Source organism: Vulpes lagopus, chromosome 3, assembly GCF_018345385.1.
Source record: "Vulpes lagopus strain Blue_001 chromosome 3, ASM1834538v1, whole genome shotgun sequence".
Classification (NCBI taxonomy): domain Eukaryota; kingdom Metazoa; phylum Chordata; class Mammalia; order Carnivora; family Canidae; genus Vulpes; species Vulpes lagopus.
Genome location: NC_054826.1, coordinates 111,295,747 through 111,323,380, shown reverse-complemented (window position 1 = coordinate 111,323,380; position 27,634 = coordinate 111,295,747). Strand labels below are relative to the sequence as shown.

Sequence of the window (27,634 nt, the reverse complement as noted above, 5' to 3'; positions counted from 1 at the left end):
CTTATTAACAGATGAGGGAATAAACAGAATGTGGTAGATACATATAATGGAAAATCATTCAGCCATAAGAAAGGAATGGAAAATTGCGATATCTGCTACAACAGATAATCCTTGAAAACTAAGTGGAATAAGCCAGACACAAAGAATAGATATTGTATGATTCCACTTTTTTTAAAGATTTTATTTATTTATTTGAGAGAGAGAGAAAAAGAGAGAATAAGTGGTGGGGAGAGGCAGAGGAAGAAAGAGAGAGAGAGAGAGAAGCAGCTTTCCCGCTAAGCAGTGAGCCCTATGTAGGGCTCCATCCAGGGATCCTGGGATCACGACCTGAGCCAAAGGCAGATGCTTAACCACCTGAGCCATCCAGGTGCCCCTGTATAATTCCACTTCTAAGAGGGATCTAGAATAGGAAAATGTAGAGGGACAGTAGCACAAAAGATACCAGGGCATGGGGGAGAAGGGAATGGGGAGTTATTGCTTAATGGGCACACAGTTTCTGCTTGGGATGATTAAAAAAGTTCTAGAAACAGATAATGGTGATAGTTAATCAAATTGTCCAATGTACTTAATGCTGCCTGACCGTAAACTTAAAAATGGTAAAAATGGTAAATCTTACATTATATATATTTCACCGCAATAAAAAAAATCATTTCAATTTTAAAACTAGTAAAATTCAAAATAATAGGACAGATGAAGATGATACCCTGAAACTAAATTTTGTCATCATTAATTCGATGTGATGGTACAGGTTCTTTTGAGCTCAGCATGCCTCTACTGCTCTGGGTGTGTGATAAGGATTCTTACACTGCTTCTACCTCTAGGCAAACTTCCAGCTATTAAGGAAACATCCAATTGGCTATGGCATTAAAGAGAGCACACTTGGTACCACTGCATTCATCACGTAAGTACTGAGTTTGTCCCTAACAGAAAAGGGACACCAATACAACTTATCAAACTTAGTCTTGAAGTAATACCTTTATCTGCTATGGCTCAAGTTCAAAGTTCCCCAATAGTCTCTGTAATGTCCTTGATTTTTTTTTTTTTGTCATCCTGTAGAATCCAATCAAGGATTGTGCAGTCACATTTAGTTGCCATTCTTTTTTTTTGTCTCCTATAATCTAAAATCAATTCCTCTGGGATCCCTGGGTGGCGCAGCGGTTTGGCGCCTGCCTTTGGCCCGGGGCGCGATCCTGGAGACTCGGGATCGAATCCCATGTCGGGCTCCCGGTGCATGGAGCCTGCTTCTCCCTCTGCCTGTGTCTCTGCCTCTCTCTCTCTCTCACTGTGTGCCTATCATAAATAAATAAAAATAAAAAATAAAAAATAAAAAAAACAATAAAAAAATAAATAAATAAATAAAATAAAATAAATTCCTCAAGTTTTTTCTTTCATGACGTTGACATTTTTAAAGAATCCTGGACAACTGTTTCACAAAATGGTCTTGAATTTGAATTTATTCTGCATGCTTCCTTTTTTTTAAAGACTTATTTATTTATTTGAGAAAGAGAGAGCATGAGCAGGAGGAGCGGCGGAGGGAGATGAGAAGCAGGCTTCACACCGAGCAGGGAGCCTGATGAATAGCTCAATACCAGAACCCGGAGATCATGACCCAAGGTGAAGGCAGATACTCAACTGATTGACCCACCCAGGTGCTCCTCTCTGCATGTTTCCTCATGACAGCATTAGGGTTAAGCTTTCCGGGCAGGGAAACTACATAGGTGAAGCTCTGACACCAAAATCGTTCTTTTTTTTTTTTTTAAGATTTTATTTATTTATTCATGAGAAACACAGAGAGGAGAGGGAGAGAGGCAGAGGGAGAAGTAGGCTCCATGCAGGGAGCCTGACGTGGGACTTGATCCTGGGTCTCCAGGATCAAGTGAGCCACACAGGCTGCCCCCAAAATCATTCTTTTTTCTTTCCCCCAAAAATCATTCTTAAAACAGCAATGTCATCATTCACTCTATTGCTCCAGACTCTATCTTCCCGAGAAAGCCACACTTCTGTCTTGAACTCACAGTTCCTCCACTGCATGGTTCCACTAACCACACACATAGCTGTACCAATACAGACCCTCCCGTCTCTAGCCAGTGAAGTCCCTTCACTATCAGCAAACATGCTAATGTCAGAGAATCATCACCTTCAGATACCACCCAACCCAACATTGTCATCTGACCAAAGAAACCTTTTGCTGCAAGAAAGGAAGGGACCCAAGAAAGAAAGGGAAATGAGCCTTGTCTAGAAAAAGGAATTCTGACTCCTTGCCACATCTTGTGAGGAAGGATGGCACAGTGAAAATCTCCTTTCCACTTCTCTCCTACTCCAGTGACCCACGGCAGGGGAAGAATTAAACTAAGTAACTCGTTCTAAGGAGCTTTAACTGGTTGATCAGCTGATCAAACTATAAAGTCAGATCCTAAACCTTTAGTGGCATTTTTTTTTTTTTAACACATTTCAGTTAAAACACATCGGGAAAAAAAAAAAAAAAAAACCACACTGGGTCTCTTATGCTCAAAGGTATTCCCTGTCCTTTGAAGTGATCTGGCAAAGGAATTCCTCCCACCATCAGCCAAAGAACCACCTACTGCCAAGTTCACAGACCATAAAACCGAACGTCTCAACTAGAGCTACAGAATCAACATAAACAGCCCACCTGAAAACAATCTGACCTGACCGTACACAAAGACCAACTCAAGATGGACCACAGACCTTACTATAAAAACTAAACAAGCTTCTAGGAGAAGGGCATCATTGCAATCTGGGGAGGGTTTCTTAAAAAACAATAACTATAAAAGAAAAAAATTGATAAATTAGGCCTCATCAAAGTCAATACCTCTGTTTAAGCCACAGACTGGAAGGAAGTATCTATAAAACATACTTGTCAAAGGACTTTTATCTGAACTATATAAAGAACTCCTACAACTCAATAATGAAGACGCAAACAACCCAGTTTTCTGTAATGGGCCAAAGATCTGAACAGACTCTTCACAAAGGAAGATATAAGCACACTGAGAAGGTGTTCAACATCCTTAGTCATCAGGAAAGTTCAATTTAAAACCACAATGAGAAAAAAAAAAAAAAAAAAACCACAATGAGATACTACAACACACCCACTAGAACAGCTAACTTAGAAAGACTGACATCATCTAACGTTGGCAAAGATATAGGGCAATCAGGACTCTTGCACCCTTGTGGGAATATAAAACATACAACACTTTGGGAAAATGTCTGGCAGTTTCTTATAAATCTAAAACATACACCCGCCCAATGACCCAGCAATTCCACTCCTTGGTAATTACCCAAGAGATATGAACATGTGTGTCCACAAAAAGACTTAGAGAACAATGTTCATTAGCCTCTTTATTCATAATAGCCTCAAACTGGAAATATCCCAAGTGTCCCTCAATATAAGAATGAATAAACAAACTGTAGTCTATTCATGCCATGTAACAGTATTTAGTAATAAAAAGGAACAAAGTACTGATTCACACAACAATGTGAATAAATCTCACAAACATATGCCCCTGAATCAAAGAAGCCTTACTGGAAAGAACACACACTATATAATTCTATGTAAAATTCAAAAACAAACAAAAAAATTTCAAAAACAGGCTAAACTAATTTATAGTGCTAAAAAATCAGAATAGTGGATGCCCCCAGGGGTACTGACTAGGAAGGAGCATGAGAGAACTTCTTATAATGATGGTAATGTTCTCTGTATCTTAACAGAGATTATGTTAAACAGAATTTGTCAAAACTAATCAAGTGGCATATTTAAGATCATTTCATTTCACAATTTTACCTCAAAGAAAAAAGGAAACAAATACTGAACTCTAGTTACTAATATGCATGTTCAGAGGTAAATGATATTTGTAACTTCCTTTGAAATTAATAAAAGAATAAGACCAAAAGGGCAGCCCAGGTGGCTCAGCAGTTTAGCGCCGCCTTCAGCCCAGGGCCTGATCCTGGAGACTGGGGATCGAGTCCCACATCAGGCTCCCTGCATGGAGCCTGCTTCTCCCTCCGCCTGTGTCTCTGCCTCTAGCTCTCTCTCTCTCTCTCTCTCTGTCTCTCATGAATAAATAAATAAAATCTTAAAAAAAAAAAAAGACCAATGAATGGATAGATACATGGAAAGACAGATTTATGATAAAGCAAGCATAGCAAAATATTCATTGCAAAGTGCACAAAGTGGGTGCCTGGGTGGTCACCATTCAATTCTTTCAACTCTTTTATATGTTGAAAATTTTTCATATTAAAATGGTGGGGGGTAAATCAGAAGGGGACACATTTACTGTGGTGTCTTTGGTTTTCTTTTGTACTATACTAAACTTCAGGAGATGACAGTCACTTATTATGCTTATTACCCTCTGAAAAGGAAATGGGCCATGGACCAAAAGTAACAATTGGCACAAACTCACATCTTACAAAATTTAGGACGAGGCCCGAACAGAAGTCTGAGAGGTTTAAATCCTTTTTCTTAGATAGTTAAGGGCCTTGACACATGTGGATATAAACTGGTTTTATCCTCATGACACAAGACAGAAGAAGGGACACAGAAATGAATGTGCAGCGACAGGGTGACTGAAGAGCGACAATTGACATAAGTGTTGCGAAACGTCTAGAGGTTATGTTTTGCATTGTTGTGACCTAAATCTGAGTTCCACTGGCTCCAGGAGAAGCAACATGAATGGAGCAGAGCACTTTAACCACAGGGAGCAACACAATCCTGGATGAGGGATTCTCTCCAGCTATGGTCAAGTTCCTATACAGCAGGGGAGAAATGAACCCTGCCAGAGGAATTCACAGCTCATTTTGAAAGCAAACACAAAATACCAAGCCACACCATCCACAGGGCAGTAAGTCACAGCCTTTTCTCTCCTCAAAGAAAGAAAGAGGATCTGGGGCATCTTGTGGCATCAAGACCCAGGAACAAGAGTTCAGGCCTTGGATGGCAGAAAGTGCTATGCCGAGAGGCTTGGGGAAAATAAGTGATGGGAAGCTTCCACTGGAAATGAAGTTCCTCTGTCGTATCAGTCCCCTAAGTCAGAGGGCACCTTTAAAACTGCACTCTTCCTCAAACTCTGGGCATGCTGTGTGAACAAGGGAAACTAACTTTAGGCCAGGTACATTATATCCGAAGTTCAGATAAAAACAATCTTGTTCAGTCAAACACCACCTGACCAAGGGCCTCCTGCATTTAGATTAGAAGATAATGGCCTTCAGGAATTCCATGGGCTCCCTGGCTGAACAACACGCAACACTGTCACATTAGATTCTGTTTAAGATACAGATAAGAATGATAAGAGGAGTTTTAAGGAGACCTAAAGATTTTACTGCCTTGGGTTTTGAGGCTTATCTTTAACTCCTTTGGTGAGGGCAGCAAACAAGGAGGTGTTTCAAGCAGTGCTGGAAGCAGTGGGGACACCACTCCCAGGGCAGCCACCCATTCCCTAGGACCCAGAGAGCTGTTACCTGCGTTGCCCACTGGATCTGCGTATGCCAAGCCCCGAGCAAGGCATCATAGAATCCAGTGAGCTGCCGGTCCAGGGGGAGATCACTCTGACACAGTTCTTGCCAGGCTGTTAAAAGCTGTACCTGCAAAGACAGAATAGAGGGGACCTTGCTGAGTAAACAGAACATGCCACCCACTATAGCTGCCCTGCTGCCCCAGCAAAGCAAGCGATTTCCCACTGCCTACCACCCTGAGCAATCGGGTGCCCACTGATGACCATTCGCTGCAAACAAAGGTGGGGTGGGGGGCAGAAGGAAGACTTCACAGTCACCAGCCCTGATCATGGATTAGAGTTTAAATCCATTGCTCTCCAAGGGTTCCTTTCTCCTTTTACCTTGCCCCAAAAGCCCGCCAAGTCCCTTCCACTGGGCCTGCTACAGTCTTCCCAATAGACTTTAAGAGGTGTGTGTGTGTGTGTGTGTGTGTGCATGCACATGTGCACTTTAGCTTCATGGCCCAACACCACAGCTTAAAACACACAAGAGTGCTGGACTAGGGATCCCTGGGTGGCGCAGCGGTTTGGCGCCCGCCTTTGGCCCAGGGCGCGATCCTGGAGACCCGGGATCGAATCCCACATCAGGCTCCCAGTGCATGGAGCCTGCTTCTCCCTCTGCCTGTGTCTCTGCCTCTCTCTCTCTCTCTCTCTGTATGACTATCATAAATAAATAAATAAAAATTAAAAAAAAAAAAAAAAAAAAAAGAGTGCTGGACTGGAAGGCATTAAGTTAGCCTGGAAAGCTGTTGGGGTTTTTATGCCATGTCAACTATTCTAGAAGACAGAAAATTCTTTAGGCTTGCTGAGGACATGAGGCCTAAGATACGACTCTGCCTTGAAAGACAAAAATGAGGGAAATTAAAATAACTGTTCCATCTGTAAGTGAAATGCAGCTATCAACACAAAAAAGGCTGAAAACTGAGAGCTTGTTTTTTTCCAACTGGTGAGCAAATGAATCCACAGGCTGGACCAAGAACACCCCCTACTGGCTAATTGGAAGAAAAAGGCTAGAGAGCAAGGAGGCAGGTGTTTCTCCCTTGGAGCAATGACAGCTGGAGTTCTGCAGCCCAGCAGGGAAGCATTCCACAACCATAAGCACCACAGGCTCCTCACCTTGTGACATTTGTAGTAGTAGGCGAGCAACTGGGGCATCCTGTCAATTTCAGTAAACACCTTCACGAACACTCTGGACTGCTCTAAGGGAGGACAACAGAAAACATGAACACCTTGTTACCAGACTTCCTGTTGCAGAAAAGAGAAAGAATTCACCTGGCTAAACGTGGATATATGTAAGCTTGAGTTCCAAACTTCCTACCTACACAATGAATTAACTCATGCAGGGAGAATATAAATATGAAAAATAAGTCAAGCATAAGGGCAGAATGAGACTCAGACACTGTGAGCCGTAGCCTGTTTAAGTAACACATCAATAGCATCAGTGACATAGCTAAGATTATATATCAGCAAAATCACTATTACATGGGAACAGTGAAATGAGTTTGAATCAGGATTGGGACTGGGTAGGGGTAGGGGTGTGTTGGTGGGGTGGATAGAGCTAAGCCTGGGCTGCAAAATTGAAGGAGACTCTCACTTTCAGGGCTGTGCAAGGGCAGGGTGAGAGCCTTCTTAGATTTTGTGCTTTAGGTAATTCACCTGCCTTACCTCCTTCTGGCCCTGAGTAGAATCCTAAAATGTCAGTGACAGAAAGGTATCTAAAAAACCATCAATGAAACTCATTTTACAGGGGAAAAAAGTGCAGCCCAGAGGGCTTCAGTCACTTGCAGGTCAATAGCAGGACTGCTCAACCACAGTACAGATTGAACCATATGAAACTAGTGTTCTTCAACTATTTTGACCCTTCTCTGCTGAGAAAAAAATCATGCTCCTTACTGCCCCTAGGCCTTTGCACTCACTAGGCCTGGGATGATCTTTCTGGCTATGTGGTTCTTCCCTTTTCAGGAGGGCCTTTTCCAATCAGCTAACCTAAATTAGGTTTCTCCTATTATTTTTTCCCTATCAGACCTTTCCCTTTGTAGAACTAATCAAAATCTGTATTATTCTATTTAGTTACTTCTATAACAGTTTACTATCTTTCTCACCCTGGGAAATACAAGGTCTATGAGGCTGTGACCTTTCCTGTCTTGTCTCACTGTTCCTAGAAAATAGCAGACACAGCAGGCACTCAAAAAATGTAAATTAATGACTGTTTAAAAGAACATTGTTTTTTGGCAATATAAATAGCATGTTTGTGATGAAAAAAAATGGAAAACAAAAATAAAAAACTGCCTATCATACTCTGTTATGGACTGTCAACATTATGGTGTATACTCAAAGAATGCTTTATAGATAGAAACTGCTACAACATTTACTAGTCTAACAATACAATCACAACTTTAAAAATTTCAACACCAGAGAGTAGAACTTGTCATTTCTTGAAAAAATAATAAAACAGAATTTGGCAAGTTAGTAAAAGTGTTGGAAAACTCAAAAGTGACATGTGAGTCTTTGGCCCTTACAGAAGAATTCAAGTTTTTCAAGGTGAATACATTAAAATAAACACAAATTTGTAAAACCAGGGGAAGTTCCTGAATCAGACAAGAGAAAGAAAGAAATAGGAAACCTACTTTGGCAACAATAATAAAGACTTCTAGGCTGCTGCCAATACTACCAATTCAATGCAGAAAGCATTGCTGAGCCCCTGCCTGGTGAAAAGCCATCTGTTGGGTGCTGCAGTGTCTGGTGGTAGATGTGTTGTTTTGCAACCAAACCCTACTGTCCTTCTTCTGATGACAGAAGTCTGGTTGTTCTCTGAGGGACCATGCACCTGCCTCCCATTCTCCCATTTTCCTTTTATTTTTTGCAAAGGAAAAAATTTAGTTTATATTACCAAATAATACCATTAGCACTTTCCTACAGCTGCTAGTAATTACATACACATAAGACAGAGAGAATGTCAATTGTCTTTATCAAATCATACTACTATTTATTACTTTGGCTTTATTTCCAGTTTTATTGATATGACATCACTGTACAAGTTTAAGGCATATATCCTGCCGGTTTGATCTACACATATTGTGAAATGATATTAACAGGTTTAGCTAACATCCATTTTGTCATATGGACATAGTAAAAAGAAAGGAAAGAAGAAAAGAATAGGAAAAAAATTCTTCTGATGAATACTCTTAGGACTTACTCTCTTAACAACTGCCCTGTATATCATATAGCAATGTTAGCTACAATCATCATGTTGTACATTGTATCTGTTATCTTATAACTGAAGTTTGTACCTTTTGACCATTTTTCATTTAAATATTTCCAGTGAAGCTGACTCCAGGATCCAAGATATGGCCAGCCACAGCCTCAAATCCATCTGATCAAAAGTAATTGGTTTGAAGGTACAAAAGCCTGCCCATCAATGCAATCAAGATTAATCCTGGGATTTCTTCGAAAGTTGTGGGGACAGAAGCCTGGAACTCCTGGGGCCACCACATGAAAAGAACACCTGGAAGTAGTAATGCCAACACACAGAGAGACAGAGCCAAGAAACAGCAAGAGAGACTGGGTCCTAATAATAACAACACAGTTTGTACTCCTAGATCAGCAAGACCTACTCCTGAACTTCTCAGTTCCATAAGCAATATATTCTCTCTCTCTCTTTCTCTCTCTCTCTCTCTCTCTAGGCCTGTTTGTATTGGGTTTCTGTCACTTGCAACCAAAAGGATCCCAAACTGATACAGGCCTCATGTGAATAAGATGGGGTCCCTAGTCTATGCTATCCACCCACAGTGTAATACAGGGCCAATGGATTCTTATTATTTCACATTAACCACTGACTTTAGATTATAAACAAGACAATATAACAAACATATAGCACCAATGGGAAACTTCGTTTACGTTGCTCTTGCATAGGATTTCACTTTCTATTTAGACATAAGGAAGTATTTCTCACATAGTGCTTTGCTCATAGGAGATATGCCATAATCACCTGTTAAATGAAATAAATATATGGGAAGAAATGCTCTTAAATCTCATCCTAAAATATTTCCCTCACTGCATCAGTCTGTACTGCTTTGCTCTGGTTCCTCCTAAGCATAGACATGGGCACCACCCATTAGGCATGTGCCTGAGAGGGCCACCCTTCACCCTTCTCCCACTCTCTGTCACTCATTTTTTCTGGAGAAAGAGAGTATCTGGTTGAATGGATCAATAAATATAAAGAGGTAAGGATAATGTCAAAGACTTTCGGTATACAAAGTAGGTAACAACATAAAAAAAAATGCACTGTGGATAAGCTAGCTGTTGCCCTTTTACATTCATGCTTTTTCCAAAGCTTTTCCATTTATACAACCTCACTTCAACCTCAGCGCAACCCTTTGAGGCCAGAGGATACAGAAATCGGCAATGGAATAAATAAGCCAGTCAAGATTACACAACCAGAAGGGCTGAGACCATCTCTCAGCCAGATCCGGATGCATCATCTAACTCCCAAGACTTGTCCAAAATGACAACTGACAGGTGCAGAAGGTTAAATCTCAGATCTAGCAAAGAATTCCAGGAGTGGTGTTGATCCAGCTCAGAGAAGAGGAGAGGATTCCAAAAGGAAAGTCTCTGGAGAAAAGGGGGAAGGAACTCAGAAGAATGCCTCACTCCCATTGTGTAAAAAAAAGACAGCCTGTGGACCGTAGCAAGAATGAAACGGAATAAAAAGAAAACCAGAAACTTAAGGATAAAGTGAAGCTGAATAGGAAAGGAATTAAAATCATAGTGCTGGGATGCCTGGGTGGCTCAGTGGTTGGGTGCCTGCCTTCGGCTCAGGTCATAATCCCAGGATTCAGGATCGAGTCCCTCATCCGGCTCCTTGAGAGAAGCCTGCTTCTCCCTCTGCCTATGTCTCTGCCTCTCTCTCTCAGTCTGTGTCTCTCATGAATAAATAAATAAATCTTTAAAAAAAATAAAAAATAAAATCATAGTGTCTGACCTGACTCTACAAAAATGAACTGAGTGTATAAAGGTGTGATAATAGAAACACTATTAATTCAATTAAAAACAATGGTATATGAGGAGAATGGAGAGGGGAGGGATCCCTAGGTGGCGCAGTGGTTTGGCGCCTGCCTTTGGCCCAGGGCGCGATCCTGGAGACCCGGGATCGAATCCCACATCAGGCTCCCGGTGCATGGAGCCTGCTTCTCCCTCTGCCTATGTCTCTACCTCTCTCTCTCTCTCTCTCTTCTCTGTGACTATCATAAATAAAAAAAAGAAAAAAGAAAAAAAAGAAAACCACATATTAAAAAAAAAAAAAAGGAAAGGGGAGAAAGTAGTGGTATGAAAGTGAAATCCTTAGCTATAACAACAGGAAGCCAACAGTGCCTAAAATTAATATACAAAGAAATAAAATAAATGTATTATGCAAAAGGGTGCCTGGGTAGCTCAGTCAGTTAAGCATCTGACTTGATTTCTGCTCAGATCATGATCTCAGGGTCATAGGATTGAGCCCTATGTTGGGCTCGGTGCTCAGGGGGGAACCTGCTTGAGATTCTCCCTCTCCCCCGCCGTGTGCACCCCACACCATGCATGTGCACATGCACGCATGTTATCCCCTTCTCTGAAATAAATAAATCTTTAAAAGTAAATAAATATATTATGCAGAATATAAAGTGAAATGCCAGAAAAAAGAGCTCTGAGAATTAAAAGTAGTCTCCTGGGATCAGGACTGGGGAACAAAGTGGTAGAGGAAAAAAATGTTCTTTTCCCCAGTAAAACCTCCAGTACTATTTAACTTTTTCAACTGTTGGTGATGGAAACAAATTCTAACTGAATTCAAGAAAAGGAAAAATGAAACCAATGAAGTCATTGGTGGGTTTGGACTTTCAATTTGTAGTGTAGCTCCATCTGCTGAGCTAGAGGGCTTTTAAGAAACACAGCTGCTTGGAGCACCCGGGGTCCTGGGATCGAGTCCCATGTCCCCCCCTGGGACCAAGCTCCCCACTCAGCAGAGAATCTGTTTCTCCCTCTGCCCTCCCCCAACTTATGTTCCCTCTCTCTTTCTCAAATAAATAAATAAAATTTGGGGATGTCTGGGTGGCTCAATGGTTGAGCATTTGAATTTGGCTCATGTTGCGGTCCTGGTGTCCTGGGATCAAGTCCTGAGTCAGGCTCCCTGCTCAGCAGGGTCGGCTTATCCCTCTGCCCCTCCCCCTGCTTGTGCTCTCTCTATCCTCCTCTCAAATAAAAAAATAAATAAAATCTTTAAAAAAAAAATACTAACAAGTCATCTCTGGGTGCTGAGTTCACTGGTAAATCATCTTCTCTTTTATTTTATGTATATCTTTCCAATTCTCAATAACCTGTATAGGTATTTCTTTTATAATCAGAAACAGTTTCAAAAATTTTTTTAATTCATCTCTCTTTCAAAGTACTGCACATAAATTTGTGCTTTCATAAAAGCTGCCTCAATTTTCCACCATCCTTTCCCTCACCCTGGGAGGATGGCTAAGGCAATTTTCACATTCCATCTTGTAATAAAATTATTTGTATACCTGTCCTCTCCAGGCCTCACCCTCAACCTAGCTGTGAGGTCCCTGAAGGGCAGCAACCTTATCTTAGTCATCTTTGCATTCCCGGCTGTTCCTCGCATAATCAGTATTTTTAAATAATATTTAGAAGTGAGTTATCCTTTCGAAATGCCTATGTGGAATTACACCAGATAGGATTTGTACAAAAGCAAACAAACTCAACCCCTTAAATGTGCACGTATTCGATAGCTTGAGGAATTAAGGAAATAATTTGGTAAACATCAGCATTCCACACGTACCAATGGACTCTAGGAGCCACATTCTGGTATTAATATCAAGTAGTTTCTTACATATTTTCCTAAGGGCAGAGGAAATGACTAAAAGGGAGCACCTGCTCCTGAGCTTACTGCTGCAAAGCCAGGGAGGCAGCCTCCAGGTCAGGCTACCTGGCAGCACCACCTCTGGCACTCGTCTGCCCCCTTCTGGCTAAAACTCAGATGCCACCATCTCAAATAAAAGTAAAAAGAAAAAGGTTTTTTTAATTTTTAAAAATTTACTTATTCACGAGAGACACACAGAGAGAGGCAGAGATATAGACAGAGGGAGAAGCAGACTTCTTGCGCAGAGCCTGATGCAGGACTTGATCCTGGAACCCTGGGATCTTGACCTGAGCCCAAGGCAGACGCTCAACCACTGAGTCACCCAGGTGCCCCTAGAAAAAATATTTTTTAAACTGCACGAACAGGTAGGTACCCAATCTTTTATACCAGCTGGGGAGGAAAATCTGTGAGAGGAACTATTGTGATGATAACCCAGGTAGTCTTTGGAAATCCATCAGTAGATCTCACTTTGATGGGCAGGAATCCATGAGTTAGAAGATGGCTATCTGCCCTTAAAATGCTTATTATTTTCCTCAGAACCTTTAGATAAATGAATCTTTCTGCTACATGTAAAATTGTGGTACAAAAAGTTGTTTCAACTTAACTGAATTCATTGGTGTAAAATGAAATAGGCATGTGAACTTGGAGACTGTCACTCTAAACAGAGATGGAAAGGGGTAACTAACGTGTTGGGGATGTACTAATTTAGCAGAGATTTCGCCCCTTTTTTAAGTAGGTCCACAGAACTCAAGGCCCTGAGACCAAGAGTTGGACACTGAGCCAACTGAGCCACCCACATCCCCAGAGATTTCCTTTATTTTTTTTTTTTAAGATTTTATTTATTTATTCATGATAGACAGAGAGAGAGGAAGAGAGGCAGAAGCAGGCTCCATGTGGGGAGCATGCCACGGGACTCAATCCCGGGACTCCAGGATCACGACCTGGGCCAAAGGCAGGCACTAAACTGATGAGCCACCCAGGGATCCCCGAGATTTCCTTTAAAAAAACTCTTAGAAAAAACTCAAGCCAACATCTTAAACTCCACATGCTAAAGGACTAGGAAAGGGCAGCCCGGGTGGCCCAGCAGTTTAGCGCCGCCTTCAGCCCAGGGCGTGATCCTGGAGACCCGGGATCGAGTCCCACCCTGGGCTCCCTGCATGGAGGCTGCTTCTCCCTCTGCCTGTCTCTCTCTCTCTCTCTCTCATGAATAAATAAATAAAATCTTTAAAAAAATAAAAAATAAAGAACTAGGAAAAAACAGAACAAACTACCCCAAAGGTAGCAGAAGGTAAGAAATAACAAAGATCAGAGCAGAGCTCAATGTAATACAGCAAAACAAAAAAGAAAAACCAACAAAACCAACAGGTGGTTCTTTGGGAAAAAAAAGAAAAAAAAAACTGACAAACCTTTACTTAGATTCACTATGAAAAAGAAGACTAAATAAGTTCAGAAATTAAAGAAAGGACACTACCACTGATCTTACAAAAATAAAAAGGATTATAAGAAAGTACCATGGGGCACCTGAGCAGCTCAGTAGGTGGACTAACCAATTCCTGATCTCATGTCTTGATCTCAGGGTTGTGAGTTCAAGTCCTACATTGAGCATGGAGCCTTCATAAAACAAAACAAAAACAGGGGCACCTGTGTTGTTCAGCTGGTTAAGCATCTGACTTCAGCTCAGGTCATGACCTCCAGGTCCTGGGATAGAGCTCCATGTCCAACTCCATGCTCAGTAGAGTGTCTGCTTCTCCCATTCTCTCTGCCCCTCCACCAGCTCATGTTCACCTGCTCTTGCTCACTCTCTCAAAAAAATAAATAAAATCTTAAAAAAAAATAAATAATAAGATCAATAAATAAATAGAAAGTACTATGGACAATTACACACCAACAAATTGGATAAACTAGATGAAATGAACAAATTCTCAGACACACACAATCTACCAAGACTGAATCATGAAGAAATAAGAACTCTAAATGAATCTAAAGTAAGGGAACTGAATCAGTATTCAAAAACCTCTCAACAAAGAAAAGCACACCAAATGGCTTTGCTAGGGAATATACTAAGACATTTCAAGAAAAATTAATACCAATACTTCTCAAACTCTTCCAAAAAACTAAAGAGGAGGAAAACTTTCTAACTCATTCTATGAAGCCAGTATTACCCTGACACAAAAGTCAGACAAAGAAAATACAAGAAAAGAAACCTACAGACCAATATCCCTGATGAATTTTTTTGAGCGAGAGCAAGAGCAAGGATGAGTGCTCTCAAGCAAGGGGAGGGAGCGGGAAGAGAAGGAAAGAGAGAATCCCAAGCAGACCCCACACCCAGCGCACAGCCCAATGCAGGTCTCAATCTCACAATCTGAGATCATGACCCAAGCCAAAATCAAGAGTCGGACACTTACCAACTGAACCACCCAGGTGCCACATCCCTGATGAATATTGATGCAAAAACCCTTGACAAAATATTGACAAACCAAAATCAGCAGCATATTAAAAAGATTATACTCTACAGCTAAATGGAATTTATTCCTGAGATGCAAGGATGCAAGGTTCAATACATGAAAATCAATCAAAGTAATATACTGTATTAACAGAATGATAGAAAAAATCCACATGATCATCTCAAATGATGCAGAAAAAATTTTGATAAAATTCAACACTTTTCATGATATAACTCAACAAACTAGGAATAGACGCAAACTATGTCAACATAATAAAGGCCATACATGAAAAGCCCCCAGCTGACATAATACTCAATGGTGAAAGACCATTTCAAACAGGGAGATCAGGAACAAGACAAGAATGCCTGTTTTTGCCACCTCTATTCACCTTAGTGCTGGAAGTCTTAGCCAGAGCAATGAGGCATGAAAGAGAAATTAAAAGTATTCAAGTAGAAAAGAAGTAAAATTATCTTTGCAGATGATATGATCTTATAATCAGAAAATCCTAAAGATTCCACAAAAAACCTGTTAGAACTAATAAGTGAGGGGCGCCTGAGTGGCTCAGTCAGTTAAGCATCTGCCTTCAGCTCAGGTCATGATCTTGGGGTCCTGGGATCAAGTCCCACATCGGGTTCCCTGCTCAGTGGGGTGCCTGCTTCTCCCTCTCCTTCTGCCTGCGGCTCCTCCTGCTTGTGCTCTCTCTCTCTCCCTGTCATATGAATGGATAAAATCTTTATTTTTTTTTATTTTTTTTTAATTATTTATTTTTGATAGTCATACAGAGAGAGAGAGAGGCAGAGACACAGACAGAGGGAGAAGCAGGCTCCATGCACCAGGAGCCCGACGTGGGATTCGATCCCGGGTCTCCAGGATCGCGCCCTGGGCCAAAGGCAGGCGCCAAACCGCTGTGCCACCCAGGGATCCCGCGGTGGGATAAAGATATTTTAAAGATAAAATCTTTAAAAAAAAAAAAGTAAAAAATAACTTTTTTAGTTTTTAAAACCTAGAAGAGAGTACTTCAAAGATTTAACCTAGGAAAGAGAAGAAATTTAAGGCTAAAAATGTTTTATACTCTTAAGGAAATTACATAAGTATATGCTTTCCTTAACAGAATCTAAGGTGGGGCACCTCGCTGGCTCAGTTGGTAGAGCAAGGGACTCTTGATCTTGGGGTTGTGAGTTTGAGCCGCACGCTGGGTGTAGAGATTACTTTTAAAAATAAACTCTTGAGATGCCTGGGTGGCTCAGCGGTTTGGTGCCTACCTTTGGCCCAGAGTGTAGTCCTGCGGTCTAGGGATCAAGTCCCACATCGGGCTTCCTGTATGGAGCCTGCTTCTCCCTCTGCCTGTGTCTCTGCCTCTCTCTCTCTGTGTCTTCCATGAATAAATAAATAAAATATTAAAAAAAAAAAAAGACTCTGGGGGGGTGTGCCTGGGTGATTTGGCTGGTTAGGTGTCTGTCTTGGGCTCAGGTCATGATCTCAGGGTCCTGGGAACAAGCCCAGCATTGGGCTCCCTGCTCAGCAGGGAGTCTGCTTCTCCCTCTCCCTCTGCCCCTGGCTCCTACTGTCTCTCTCTCATTCTCTCTCAAATGAATAAATAAAATCTTAAGGAAAAAAAAAAAAAAAAGACTACGGGGAGAGTTGGTGAAGAGCTCAAATAGACCAGAGAGAACACAACACATAGGGAGAGGGGAAACGGAGAGCTGATGGACAGATATCTGAAGTTCTCAAAGATGGAAAAAAAATAATTTAAGAAAAGAAATTTTCTAGAAATGGAGAAACACATGAATCAACAAATAAAAAGAGTTCATACTATGTTCCAGAAAAATATTTTTTTTCCCAAACTAAAAAATAATCTAGTGAAGTAACTAAACTATAAAGCAAAAGAAAGAATCTTATAAGCCAGGAGTCAGCAAACTATGAGCCAGCAGGGAAAATCATCACCTGGTTTTGTCATAAAGTTTTATTGGAAAAAGAGTAGTCCATTCATTAACACATGGGCTTTCACACTACAACTGCAGAGTTAAGTACTGGTGACAGAAAGCGTACAGCCCCAAGAAGCCCAAATATTTACTACTCAGCCCTTAACAGAATACGCTCGCTAACTCCTGTTTTAAATATTCAAAGAAAAAAAACTTACTACCAAAAAAAAAAGAAAAAAAAGAAGCAAGCCAGTCTCATACTGATTTGCAAAATATAGTTGGCAGAGACAAGGAAAGCAAGGTTTCTAGATTCTAAAGGAAAAAGTGTGATCTAAAAATTCTAAAAGCAGCTACTGTCTTCTACATGTAAAAGCAATAGAAAGACATTCTTTACTACACTGAGGATATATATATATATCCGTTATCTATATATATAATCCCCATGCTCCTGAGAGGAAGAAAATCTACTTGAAAACAGAATCCTGGGCAGCCCCGGTGGTGCAGCGGTTTAGCGCCACCTGCAGCCTGGAGTGTGATCCTGGAGACCCTGGATCGAGTCCCACATCGGGCTCCCTGCATGGAGCCTGCTTCTCCCTCTGCCTGTTCCTCTGCCCCTCTCTCTCTGTGTCTCTATGAATAAATAAAATCTTAAAAAAAAAAAAAAAAAAGAAAAGAAAACAGAATCCTGGTTATGAAGAGAAGCCTTAAAGAATTAACAAACGGTGAAAATACTGGCTGAAAAGTCTAACAGAGCACTGAATCCATTTAAACAAGATATTGAGCATAAATAAACAATTACTGGCAATTACTGTAGAAAACAGTTATATAAAGATAAAATATTAACAAATATGAAACTTTTCTAAATTTAGAAGTTTAAATAGAAAAGCCATGTGATAAAAAAAAAAAAGAAAAGCCATGTGATAAATAAAATTAATAATTTGAAAATTAATAATGGATAATTTGATAGCATATCATGATTAAAATTCTACTTTAATCCCCAGGCCCCATGACTGGGTGGCTTAGTCAGTTGTCTGTCCTCTACTCAGGTCATGATCCTGGGGTCCTGGGATCGAGCCCCACATCCGACACTGTGCTCAGTGGGAAGTCTGCTTCTCCCTCTCTTTCTGCTCCTACCCACCACTCGTGTGCACTATCTCAAATAAAAATCTTTAATACAAAAAATTCTAGGGGCGCCTGCATGACTCAGTCTGTTAAGTGCCATGCACATCAGTGCACGCAAGCTCTCTCAAATAAAAAAAATCTAAAAAAATAATCTAGACTATGCAGTCTTCTAGATTGGTGGGGAAGAGGGACGATAGAAAACAGGAGGAATTAAAGCACACTAACTGGGGGTCAGATGATGTTTTATTTAAGAGGCTGATAAATTGAGAGAGAGTTTATTATAATTTGAAATCCTAAAAAAAAAAAAAAAAAAAAGAAAGAAATCCTAAGTCACCAGAAAAACTATAGTCAAGTTATCTATCTTTCACATCATCTGTGAGGGATAAAAACAAAATAGAAAAAGAAACATAAGGCAGAAAATATAGAGACATACAAGACTGAAAATTTCTGTTAAATAAAAACTAAATGGGATAAAGTCACTTACTAAAAAGTACAAGGATTAGTTTTAAAAAAATCAAAGTTCGGAGTGCCTGGGTGGCTCAGTGGTTGAGCATCTGCCTTTGGCTCAGGTCGTGATCCCAGAGTCCGGGAATCAAGTCCCACATTGGGCTTCCAGCATGGAGCTGCTTCTCCCTCTGCCTGTGTCTCTGCCTCTCTCTCTGTCTCTCTCTGTCTCTCATGAATAAATAAATAAAATCTTAAAAAAAAAAAAAAGTTCCTTAAAACCTAACAGAGTAATAAGGAAAAATCAAAGCTTTCTAATCATTTCTCTGATGCCAACACAACCATGATACTAAAACCTGACAAAGATATTTGCTAGTGAGATCTCTATGAAAAAATTCTAAATATCAACAAATATCCAGTAGCACATTAACACCCACACACTTGTGCGTGCACAAAGACACCACACAAACATGTGGAGCTTGTTCTTGAGTTGTCAGAATAATATAATATTAGGAATGCTATTAGTATGATTTCACATATTAGAGGTCAGAGGAAATAAAAATCATATTTGAGGGATCCCTGGGTGGCGCAGCGGTTTGGCGCCTGCCTTTGGCCCAGGGCGCGATCCTGGAGACCCGAGATCGAATCCCACGTCGGGCTTCCGGTGCATGGAGCCTGCTTCTCCCTCTGCCTATGTCTCTGCCTCTCTCTCTTTCTCTCTCTGTGACTATCATAAATAAATAAATAATTTAAAAAAAATTTAAAAAAAATCATATTTGACAAGGGTCAAAAGTAAATGTAAATTTTACCTCAAAAAAAGAGAATCATAAGCCAATAATGAACTCTAGTTATCAATATGAAAGCTGAAGAAGTGTCCTGTTATCTAGAAGTTACTCTGAAATGCATCCTAAACAGAACCTAGATGGATTGAGATGGCTGGGTGGGTAGATTCATGACAAAACAAATGTGGTAAAATGCTAAGCCAGGATCTAGATGGTATGTTTGTTTTACATATATCTCAACTTTTCTGTATGCTTGAAAATATTCACATAAACTATTGAAAAAAGACCACCACCATAAAGTTACAACTTAACTTCCAAACTACATAATTTAACCCACATTAAGACCCTCAAAAGGTTGAAGATTTGGAAAGCCTTACCTTTGTGAAGAGGTGTGCACAAAGACAAGACAGGGCCCACACTTACCTACAGACTGAGAGGTGAATGCCGCCACAATCTGGGGAGAGGCCAGGGCTTCCAGCCTGTTCTTCAATGCCTCCAAGTGCACACATTTTTCTGAGTAGTCTGGTGTATCAACAAGCATCATTAAGCTGTTCTGCATACCTGTCAGCTTGGCAGAAATCACAGCTATGTCCTATAAAAAAAGCCAGAACAGAGAATATTTATTTTAAAAGACCTCAGGGACTTCAATTAAGAATGGACAAAATAGGGATGCCTAGGTGGCTCAGTCAGTTGCCTTCGGCTCAGGTCATGATCCCAGGGCCTTGAGCTCAGTCAGTTGCCTTCGGGCTCCCTGATCAGCGGAGAGTCTGCTTCTCCCTCTCCCTGTACCCCTCTCCCCGCTCATTCTCAATCTCTCTTATTTAATAAATAAAACCTTGAAAAAAATGGACAAAATACAGAAGGAAATTCATATAAGAAAATGCCCCATAAACATATTATGTTCAATATTATTGGTAGTCCAATCAATGGAAATTAAAATTAAGAGTTGTCCTCCTAACAAAGTGGAAAACCCTGGAAAAATATAATAGCTATTATTGGTGAGGGTGTAAAGAAAAAAGTCTGATACCATAAATTTATATTCATTTTCTGGAAGGCAATTTAGAATATAATAGCTATATTATATATATCAGGTCATGATCCCGTCAGTGAAGCAGAAGATACTAACTCCAGGTGGAAAAACCCAGAGCGATTGCAGATCTTCCCAACCTATGCCTACATGTCTCCATGCACTGCTTTTTACTAATCCCTTGTGGTTTCAAGGAAAGGACCTTCTCATTTGTTTCTCCAAACCTCAAGTGCCTGCCTACCCAGACTTTGTGACATCCCCTACGCAAATGACCTACTTGAGTCTTAAATGTCTCCTCAATATCGGCACTTAGTGTGCTCCACTTGTCTGCTTCTTGAAGAGATTCAGCGGCAAGCTGCATTCTGGACTTTACCTGGTCAATTTCCACCAGTACCTACAGGAGAAATGAGAGGTCAAAAACTAGGGAAGTGGTAGTTTCTTTACCTCTACCTTCCCCCAGTGACTTGAAACTTAAGCATCATGGCATGCTCCTGCCTTTAGGGAGCTTCCGTGCGCCTTCCGACACCAAATGCATGGCTACATTGTACAGCGGGTGCTGAAGAGAGATGTACACACCAAAAGAACCAGAAAAAAAGAGTATTTTGAGTGTTGGATAGAATTTTGAGATAAGGTCTTTTTTAAGCCTTCCAAATACAAGAATCAGTATTTAAGAGAGGAGCCAGAATACCTGCATTGATTGAGATGTGTCCTGTTCAAATTTTTTAATGTCCTCCTTGACAAGGATCATTTGTTCTTTTAGGAAAGACGCCTCCTGTTTAAGGGCTTCAACATCACGGAGCACTTTGGGCATGTTCTGAAGAGCCTGGTGACTTGTTTCTGTAGCAAGAACCCAAGAACAAAAGATAAAAATCGGACCAGTCACCAGGGAAAAAGATGAATAAATCCGAAGACAGAAAGAGAATTTTCCACAAAGCACTACCAACCAGTTTTCTGAGCCTGTGGAAGATGGGGAGTGGACAGGAGGTGGGCTGGGAGGTGGGCTCTGCCAAGACTGTGTCCTCCCCAGTCTTATGGGTGAGGGCCATGTGATATGACAAGGAAGGAACCATCAACCTGACCCAACACTAATACTTTTCCACCACTGAGTTAAATTAAAACTCCCTTTGTGAGGAGAGAAAATGAAAGAAGCTGACACTGGGTAAATGTCAGCTACGTGCCAGATGATTTACAAATATTCTACATTTAATGTCCACAGAAATCATTAGCAGCCACCTCTTACAAATAAGGAAACTGAGACTCAGAGAGGTTGAGTAACTTCCCTAAGATTTCACAGAGCTGAAACCCAGCCTTACGTGGCTCTGACCCCAATGTCTGCATTCCACAGTCTTCAAAATCGAGTCCACAGACTACCAGTGTCAGCTGGGCACAGGTAGCAGGTCCCTAAGCATCTGCCAGTTTCTTATTTAACAAGTCTGGTAGGAGATCAGGTGAGATTAAGAAAGCTGCATTTAAAAAAAAAAAAAAGAAAGCTGCATTTTTTTTTTAAGATTTTATTTATTTATTCATGAGAGACACACAGAAACAGAGACGTATGTAGAGGGAGAAGTAAAGTTCCCTGTGGGGAGCCCAATGGGGGACTTGATCCCAGGAACCCTGATCATGACCAGAGCCAAAAGCAGATGCTCAACCACTGAGCCACCCAGGAGCCCCAAGAAAACTGCATTTTTTTACAATATTTTTTTAAAGATTATTTATTTATTTATTTATTTATTTATTTATTTATTTATGAGAGAGAGAGAGAGAGAGAGAGAGAGAGAGAGAGAGAGGCAGAGACACAGGAGGAGGGAGAAGCAGGCTCCATGCCGGGAGCCGAATGTGGAATTTGATCCCGGGACTCCAGGATCGCGCCCTGGACCAAAGGCAGGCGCTAAACCGCTGAGCCACCCAGAGATCCCCGAAAACTGCATTTTTTAACAGATGTCTGAAACATAGAATACAACTTGAACATCTCTGCAAACTATGATGTGTTGTGTGGAATTGGGAGAGTTAACAGCATGCCCCTCTAACCCTTTAAAGGGCAATTCATCGGGGAATCAACCAAATTAAGTCCAGCATCTCCTGCTCTACCAGTGCGATGAATGGAACCTTAACATCTTAAAGAAGTATTTCAGGAAACTGTTTATTCAGCTGTGCCATAAAATAATCTGTTTCCAGCATGGCCTGGGTAAAGTTCTAAGGCTAAGAAAACAAAGAATAGTGATTTCTTCTGCACAGAGACTGACTTTTAACAATGCTGAATTTTAATAATTGTTACAGCCCCAGCCTTCCGCCTGCTAAACCCCAAAGTCACTCTTCAGTACTTGCTGTTCCCTGTATACCTTTTTCCTTCTCCACAACCACCCCCCCCACCCAAATTTAGGCCACTCTTTTTTCCATTTTAAAACTATCATTTGCAGTGACTGTATCTGGGAGGGTAAGGGCCAGATTTCACTGCGAGGAGGAATGGGAGCACTCTCTTGGATGATTGTAACATTCTACTTCCTGACAGAGGTTTGAGTTATCCTAGCTGCCTACATTTGTCAAAATTCATCATATGCATCAGGTAAGATTTGTGCATCTCACCTTATGTAAATTATTTTATGTAGTTAAAAAAAAAAAAGAGCTGTAACAAGTACTGAATTCTATTATGTTTAGAGTACCAACTGAAATGAACAGGAGTAAAGTATACTGATGTCTGCAACTCATTTTCAAATACATCAAAAAAATCAGATGGTTGGGGACCCCTGAGTGGCTTGGCGGTTGGCCATCTGCCTTCAGCTCAGGGTGTGGTCCCGGGTCGGGGGAGGAGTCCTGCTTCGGGCTCCTAGTGGAGAGCCTGCTTCTCCCTCTGCCTATGTCTCTGCCTCTCTCTGTGTCTCTCATGAATAAATAACTAAAATCTTAAAAATAATAATAATAATAAGATGGAGAATGGAAAGGAGGATAGGTAAATGGGCAGATTTGTGATAAAGCAGGAGTAGTAAATTGTGACTTGTAGAATCTAGGTAGAGGGCATATGGATGTTCACTACATATTCTCTCAACGTTACTGTATGTTTGGCACCTCTGCCCACAACTGTTCAAGTCAAGAACCTGCTATCATTCTTTATGTTCTCCCCCTCATCCCTCATTTCAATCCATCAGCAAGTTCTTTCCATTCTTCCTCCTAAAAATATCTTAAATCTACCCGTTTCTCACCATACAGTGAGGTTATGGCAGTGGTGCCATACCCCAGTTGAAGCCACTATGATGACAGTCCACTCTTCTGAACAGTTGCCTTCAGAATGGAGACAGAAATCAATCCATGTCCCTCCTCTGCTTAAAAATCCTCCAGTACCAGACGCGGGATCGAGTCCCACGTCGGGCTCCCGGTGCATGGAGCCTGCTTCTCCCTCTGCCTGTGTCTCTGCCTCTCTCTCTCTCTCTCTCTCTCTCTCTGTGTGACTATCATAAATAAATAAAAATTTAAAAAAAAATCCTCCAGTACCTTCCCATGACACTCATTTTAAGTCAAATACAAACTCTATAATGTGACATTAAAATCCCTGCATGATCTGGTCCTTGTTTTTTTCCCCTGCCCCCAACTTGGCCTGTTAACCCATCCAACCTGGGAATGGGTCTTGTTCGACCCAGTATCTCTGGAACCTGGAAAACAGTTTGTGTCCAATAAATATTAGGGCACAAACATGTGAAGGCTCCAATTTGGAGCCTTCAACATCCCCTCCTTGAACCTTTGCTATAATCTCTCTTCACTGCAGACTTGAGCCCTTGTCTCACCTTTCATAAAAATAAACTTTTAAACCTCGGAAGACGGGGCAGCCCGGGGGCTTAACGGTTTAGCACCGCCTTCAGCCCAGGGCCTGATCCTGGAGACCCCGGATTGAGTCCCATTCAGGCTCCCTGCATGGAGCCTGCTTCTCCCTCTGCCTGTGTCTCTGCCTCTCTCTCTCTCTCTAGAGCTCTGTGTGTGTATCCCATTAATAAAAATTAAAAAGAAAATCTAAAAAAATAAAATAAAATAAACCTCAGAAGACTTCCCACTGTCTAAGGTATGAAATCTCAACTCTGGAGGATAACCAAAAAGAGGGTGCCTGGGTGGTTCAGTAGACCAAGTGTCTCACTCTTGATTTCAGCTCGAGTCATGATCTCAGGGTCATGGAACTGCTTCCAATTCTCTCTCCCTCTGCCCCTCCCCTCCTCCTCACACACCTGTGTGTGCATTCTCTCTTTAAAAGAAAAATAAAATGATGGCCTGTAAGGCCCTTTCACAGTTTGATCCCAATCTATTTTTCTGTCTTATCTTCAGAAGTCTCACCATGCCCCACACCCCGTGAGAGTGTGATCCTCTAATACTAATACTAATGATTACGTTTGCTGATGTTACAGAGGGAGCTCTGTTTGAACTTTTCACTCTTCTGTGGACTGGCTAGGCCTTTTTATACCCCCATGCCTCTGCATGTGCCATTCTTTCTCCGTTTCATACCAGAGAGGTAGCAAGGTATAAGGGATAAGAGCCTGAGCTCTGGGAACCAAATATTTGGGTTGAAATCCAAACGAGCAACATGATGCTGGGTCGGTTACTTCACTCAGCCACAGACTCTACAGCTATAAAGTGGGAATAGTAACTGGGCCTACCTCTAAGGATTAGTGCCAGGTTTAATTGGATAATTATGCTGAAGGGAGCAACATTAACATTTTGGCCAGAACAGTCCATTGTGCCAAACCATCCTAAGCAATGCAGAACACTAAGCATCCCTGGGCATTCCCACTAAACGTCCAACCATTGTGACATTCCTCACCATTGCAATGAGTAAAAACACTCCCAACAACTTCGAGATATTCGGGGGACGGTGAAGGTGTTAGGAGGCAACATTACCACCCGTCCTTTGAGAACCACTTAGTTAATCCATGTCAAGCATTTAAGAGTGCCTGACACATATGAAGGGCTCAAATACTGCTATCCTATTACCATCAATGTCCTCCCCCTCTTTGCCCCATGAAGTCTTCCTTCAAGACCTTACGCAGGGAAAGAAAGGTGCGTGACTCTCCCAGGCTAGATAGAGGTAATGACACACTTCTTCCGGCCCTCCGAGCTCCTGGTTCCACTCGCAGGAAAGCCAACCCTGGTTGCAATTTAAGTGACCAAGGCAGAAAGCTCCTGAAAGGTAAACTTTCTGCCCATGGCCCGTTTCCGGGCACATGCTTAGAGGATGCTCAGTTATGAGGATGGGATGCAAAGTACAACAAAGAATCTACAGCGGGCGATCCCCGGTGGCTCAGCGGTTTAGCGCCCCCTTCCGTCCAGGGCGTGACCCTGGGATCCCGGGATCGAGTCCCGCGTCGGGCTCCCTGCAAGGAGCCTGCTCCTCCCTCTGCCTGTGTCTCTGCCTCTGTGTGTGTGTGTCTCTATGAATAAATGAATAAATCTCTTTAAAAATGTTATAAATAGGGATCCCTGGGTGGCGCAGCGGTTTGGCGCCTGCCTTTGGCCCAGGGCGCGATCCTGGAGACCCGGGATCGAATCCCACATCGGGCTCCCGGTGCATGGAGCCTGCTTCTCCCTCTGCCTATGTCTCTGCCTCTCTCTCTCTCTGTGACTATCATAAATAAATAAAAATTTAAAAAAAAAAATAAATAAATAAAAAAAAATAAAAATGTTATAAATAAATCAAGCAAGCAAGCCAGCCAAGTCGGCGGCGGCGGCGGCGGCGCGGGGCCCGGCGGGCAGCGCGGCCTCACCCTCCACGGCGTGGTTCACCTCCTGGATGAACAGCTGCAGCTTCATCACCAGCGTGGCCGCGTGGCCGTCCGCCTTCCCCGCCGCCGCCTCCTTGGAGCCGGCCCTGAAGGCCGCGTTGATCCACTCCTTCACGTCGAAGTCTTCCGCCAGGAACTTGGAGAAGTCCATGGCCGCTGCGCCTCGGCCCGGCCACGGGCGGGCCCTGCGAGAGCCCCGGGGCTGACCCGGGGGTCGGGGCGGGGGCGGCAGGGGGAACCCACGGCACCCACGGAAGTCGCCCTCTGCGGCCCTTCCGTCAACTCGCGGGGGCCGAGGGCTCGGGATGGCCCACGCCGCGCGCCGTACTTCTTCCGGAAGTACGTGGCCGTTACCATAGCGACAGCCGGCGTTCCGGACGTTCTGCAGAGCTGGGCGCTGGAGACAGCCCCCCACCCCGTGCTTGCTCAGACAAGCCGGCCACTGGAGCCTACGGAGAGCGGGTGGTGCAGGCGATCTGGCCTCATCCTCCAGGCACACTGGCCCCCTGTCCTTTCCTGAAACACGCCACGCCGGAACGGGAGCTCGCCGGTCCGCTTCATTTGTCATAGTGTCATAGGAACCAAAATATAAAATTTAAGAAGGCGAGAGTCTTGGGTGGCTCAGTGGTTGAGCGCCTGCCTTTGGCTCCGGGGGTGATCCCTGAATCCTGGGACCAAGTCCCACCCTGGGTCTCCCGTGGGGAGCCTGCTTCTCCCTCTGCCTGTGTCTCTGCCTCTCTCTCTATATCTCTCATGAATGAATGAATGACTCTGCCTGTGTCTCTGCCTCTATATATCTCTCATGAATGAATGAATGAATGAATGAATGAATGAATATATTTAAAATAAAAAAATTTTTAAAGGGCCCCTGGGTGGCTCAGTCCGTAAAAGTGTCCGCCTGAGTCCTGAGATCCAGCCTGCTGCTCTCTCTCCTCCCCACTCCTGCTCTCTGTCGCTATGTCTTGTCTCTCACTCTCAAACAAAATCTTTTTTAAAAATTTTAAATCCTTTGTGTACAATTGTAAATAACTTTGCCATTTACCTGTTCTACAATTGGGAATAATTTTGCCATGCACTCATTCTCACCCCAGGCATACTCTGATTCAATGCATACAGTAATTTTTTAATACTCTGTATATCTAAGAACCTAAATCCAAGAATCAGGAAAGCTATCCTTGGTAGGAGCATTGGAAGCCCCAAGTGCCTCTACGATATGCCCTTCCCTCCCTGATGGACATTTTAAAAACAGCTTTACTAATAATTTACAGGATATAAAATTCACCCATTGTAAGTATACAATTAAATGATTTTTAGTAAATTTAGAGTTGGTCTATCTCCAACAAGAACACTTCCATCATCCAAAAAAGTTCCTTCCTACTGATTTGCACTTAATCTCTGCTCCCACATCAGGCCCTAGACTAGTCAGCTGTCTCTATAAATTTACCTTTTCTGGACATTTCAGATACATGGACATATACTGTGTAGTCTGTTCCATCTGGTTTCTTTCACCTTGCATAATGTTTTTGAGGTCCATTTGTGTTGCACCATTATCAGTTTGGTTCATTATGTTGCTGAATACTATTCCTTGTGTGGATATGACATTTTATTTATCCATTCACCAACTGATGGATATTTATGCTGTTTCTAGTTTCAAGTCATTATGAATATTGCTGCTATGAATGTTCGCTACATGCTTTTGCATAGACAAGTTTTCATTACTTTTGGATATATTCCTAGG

The 27,634-nt window shown here is 42.1% G+C and overlaps 1 protein-coding gene across 1 annotated transcript in view; it reads right to left on the bottom strand.

Annotated features, from left to right (window-relative positions):
* The window catches only part of COG7 (component of oligomeric golgi complex 7), a 74,776-nt gene extending 48,550 nt beyond the window's left edge, over positions 1–26,226 (bottom strand). The window contains exons 1-6 of the mRNA XM_041747976.1: positions 25,879–26,226; positions 20,829–20,977; positions 20,418–20,534; positions 19,537–19,705; positions 6,621–6,703; positions 5,473–5,595 (exon numbers count right to left, since the gene is read on the bottom strand). Of these exons, the coding sequence (XP_041603910.1) occupies positions 5,473–5,595; positions 6,621–6,703; positions 19,537–19,705; positions 20,418–20,534; positions 20,829–20,977; positions 25,879–26,047 (810 nt within the window). The 5' untranslated portion in view covers positions 26,048–26,226. The remainder of the gene's footprint in view (positions 1–5,472; positions 5,596–6,620; positions 6,704–19,536; positions 19,706–20,417; positions 20,535–20,828; positions 20,978–25,878) is intronic.
* Positions 26,227–27,634: the final 1,408 nt, after the last annotated feature.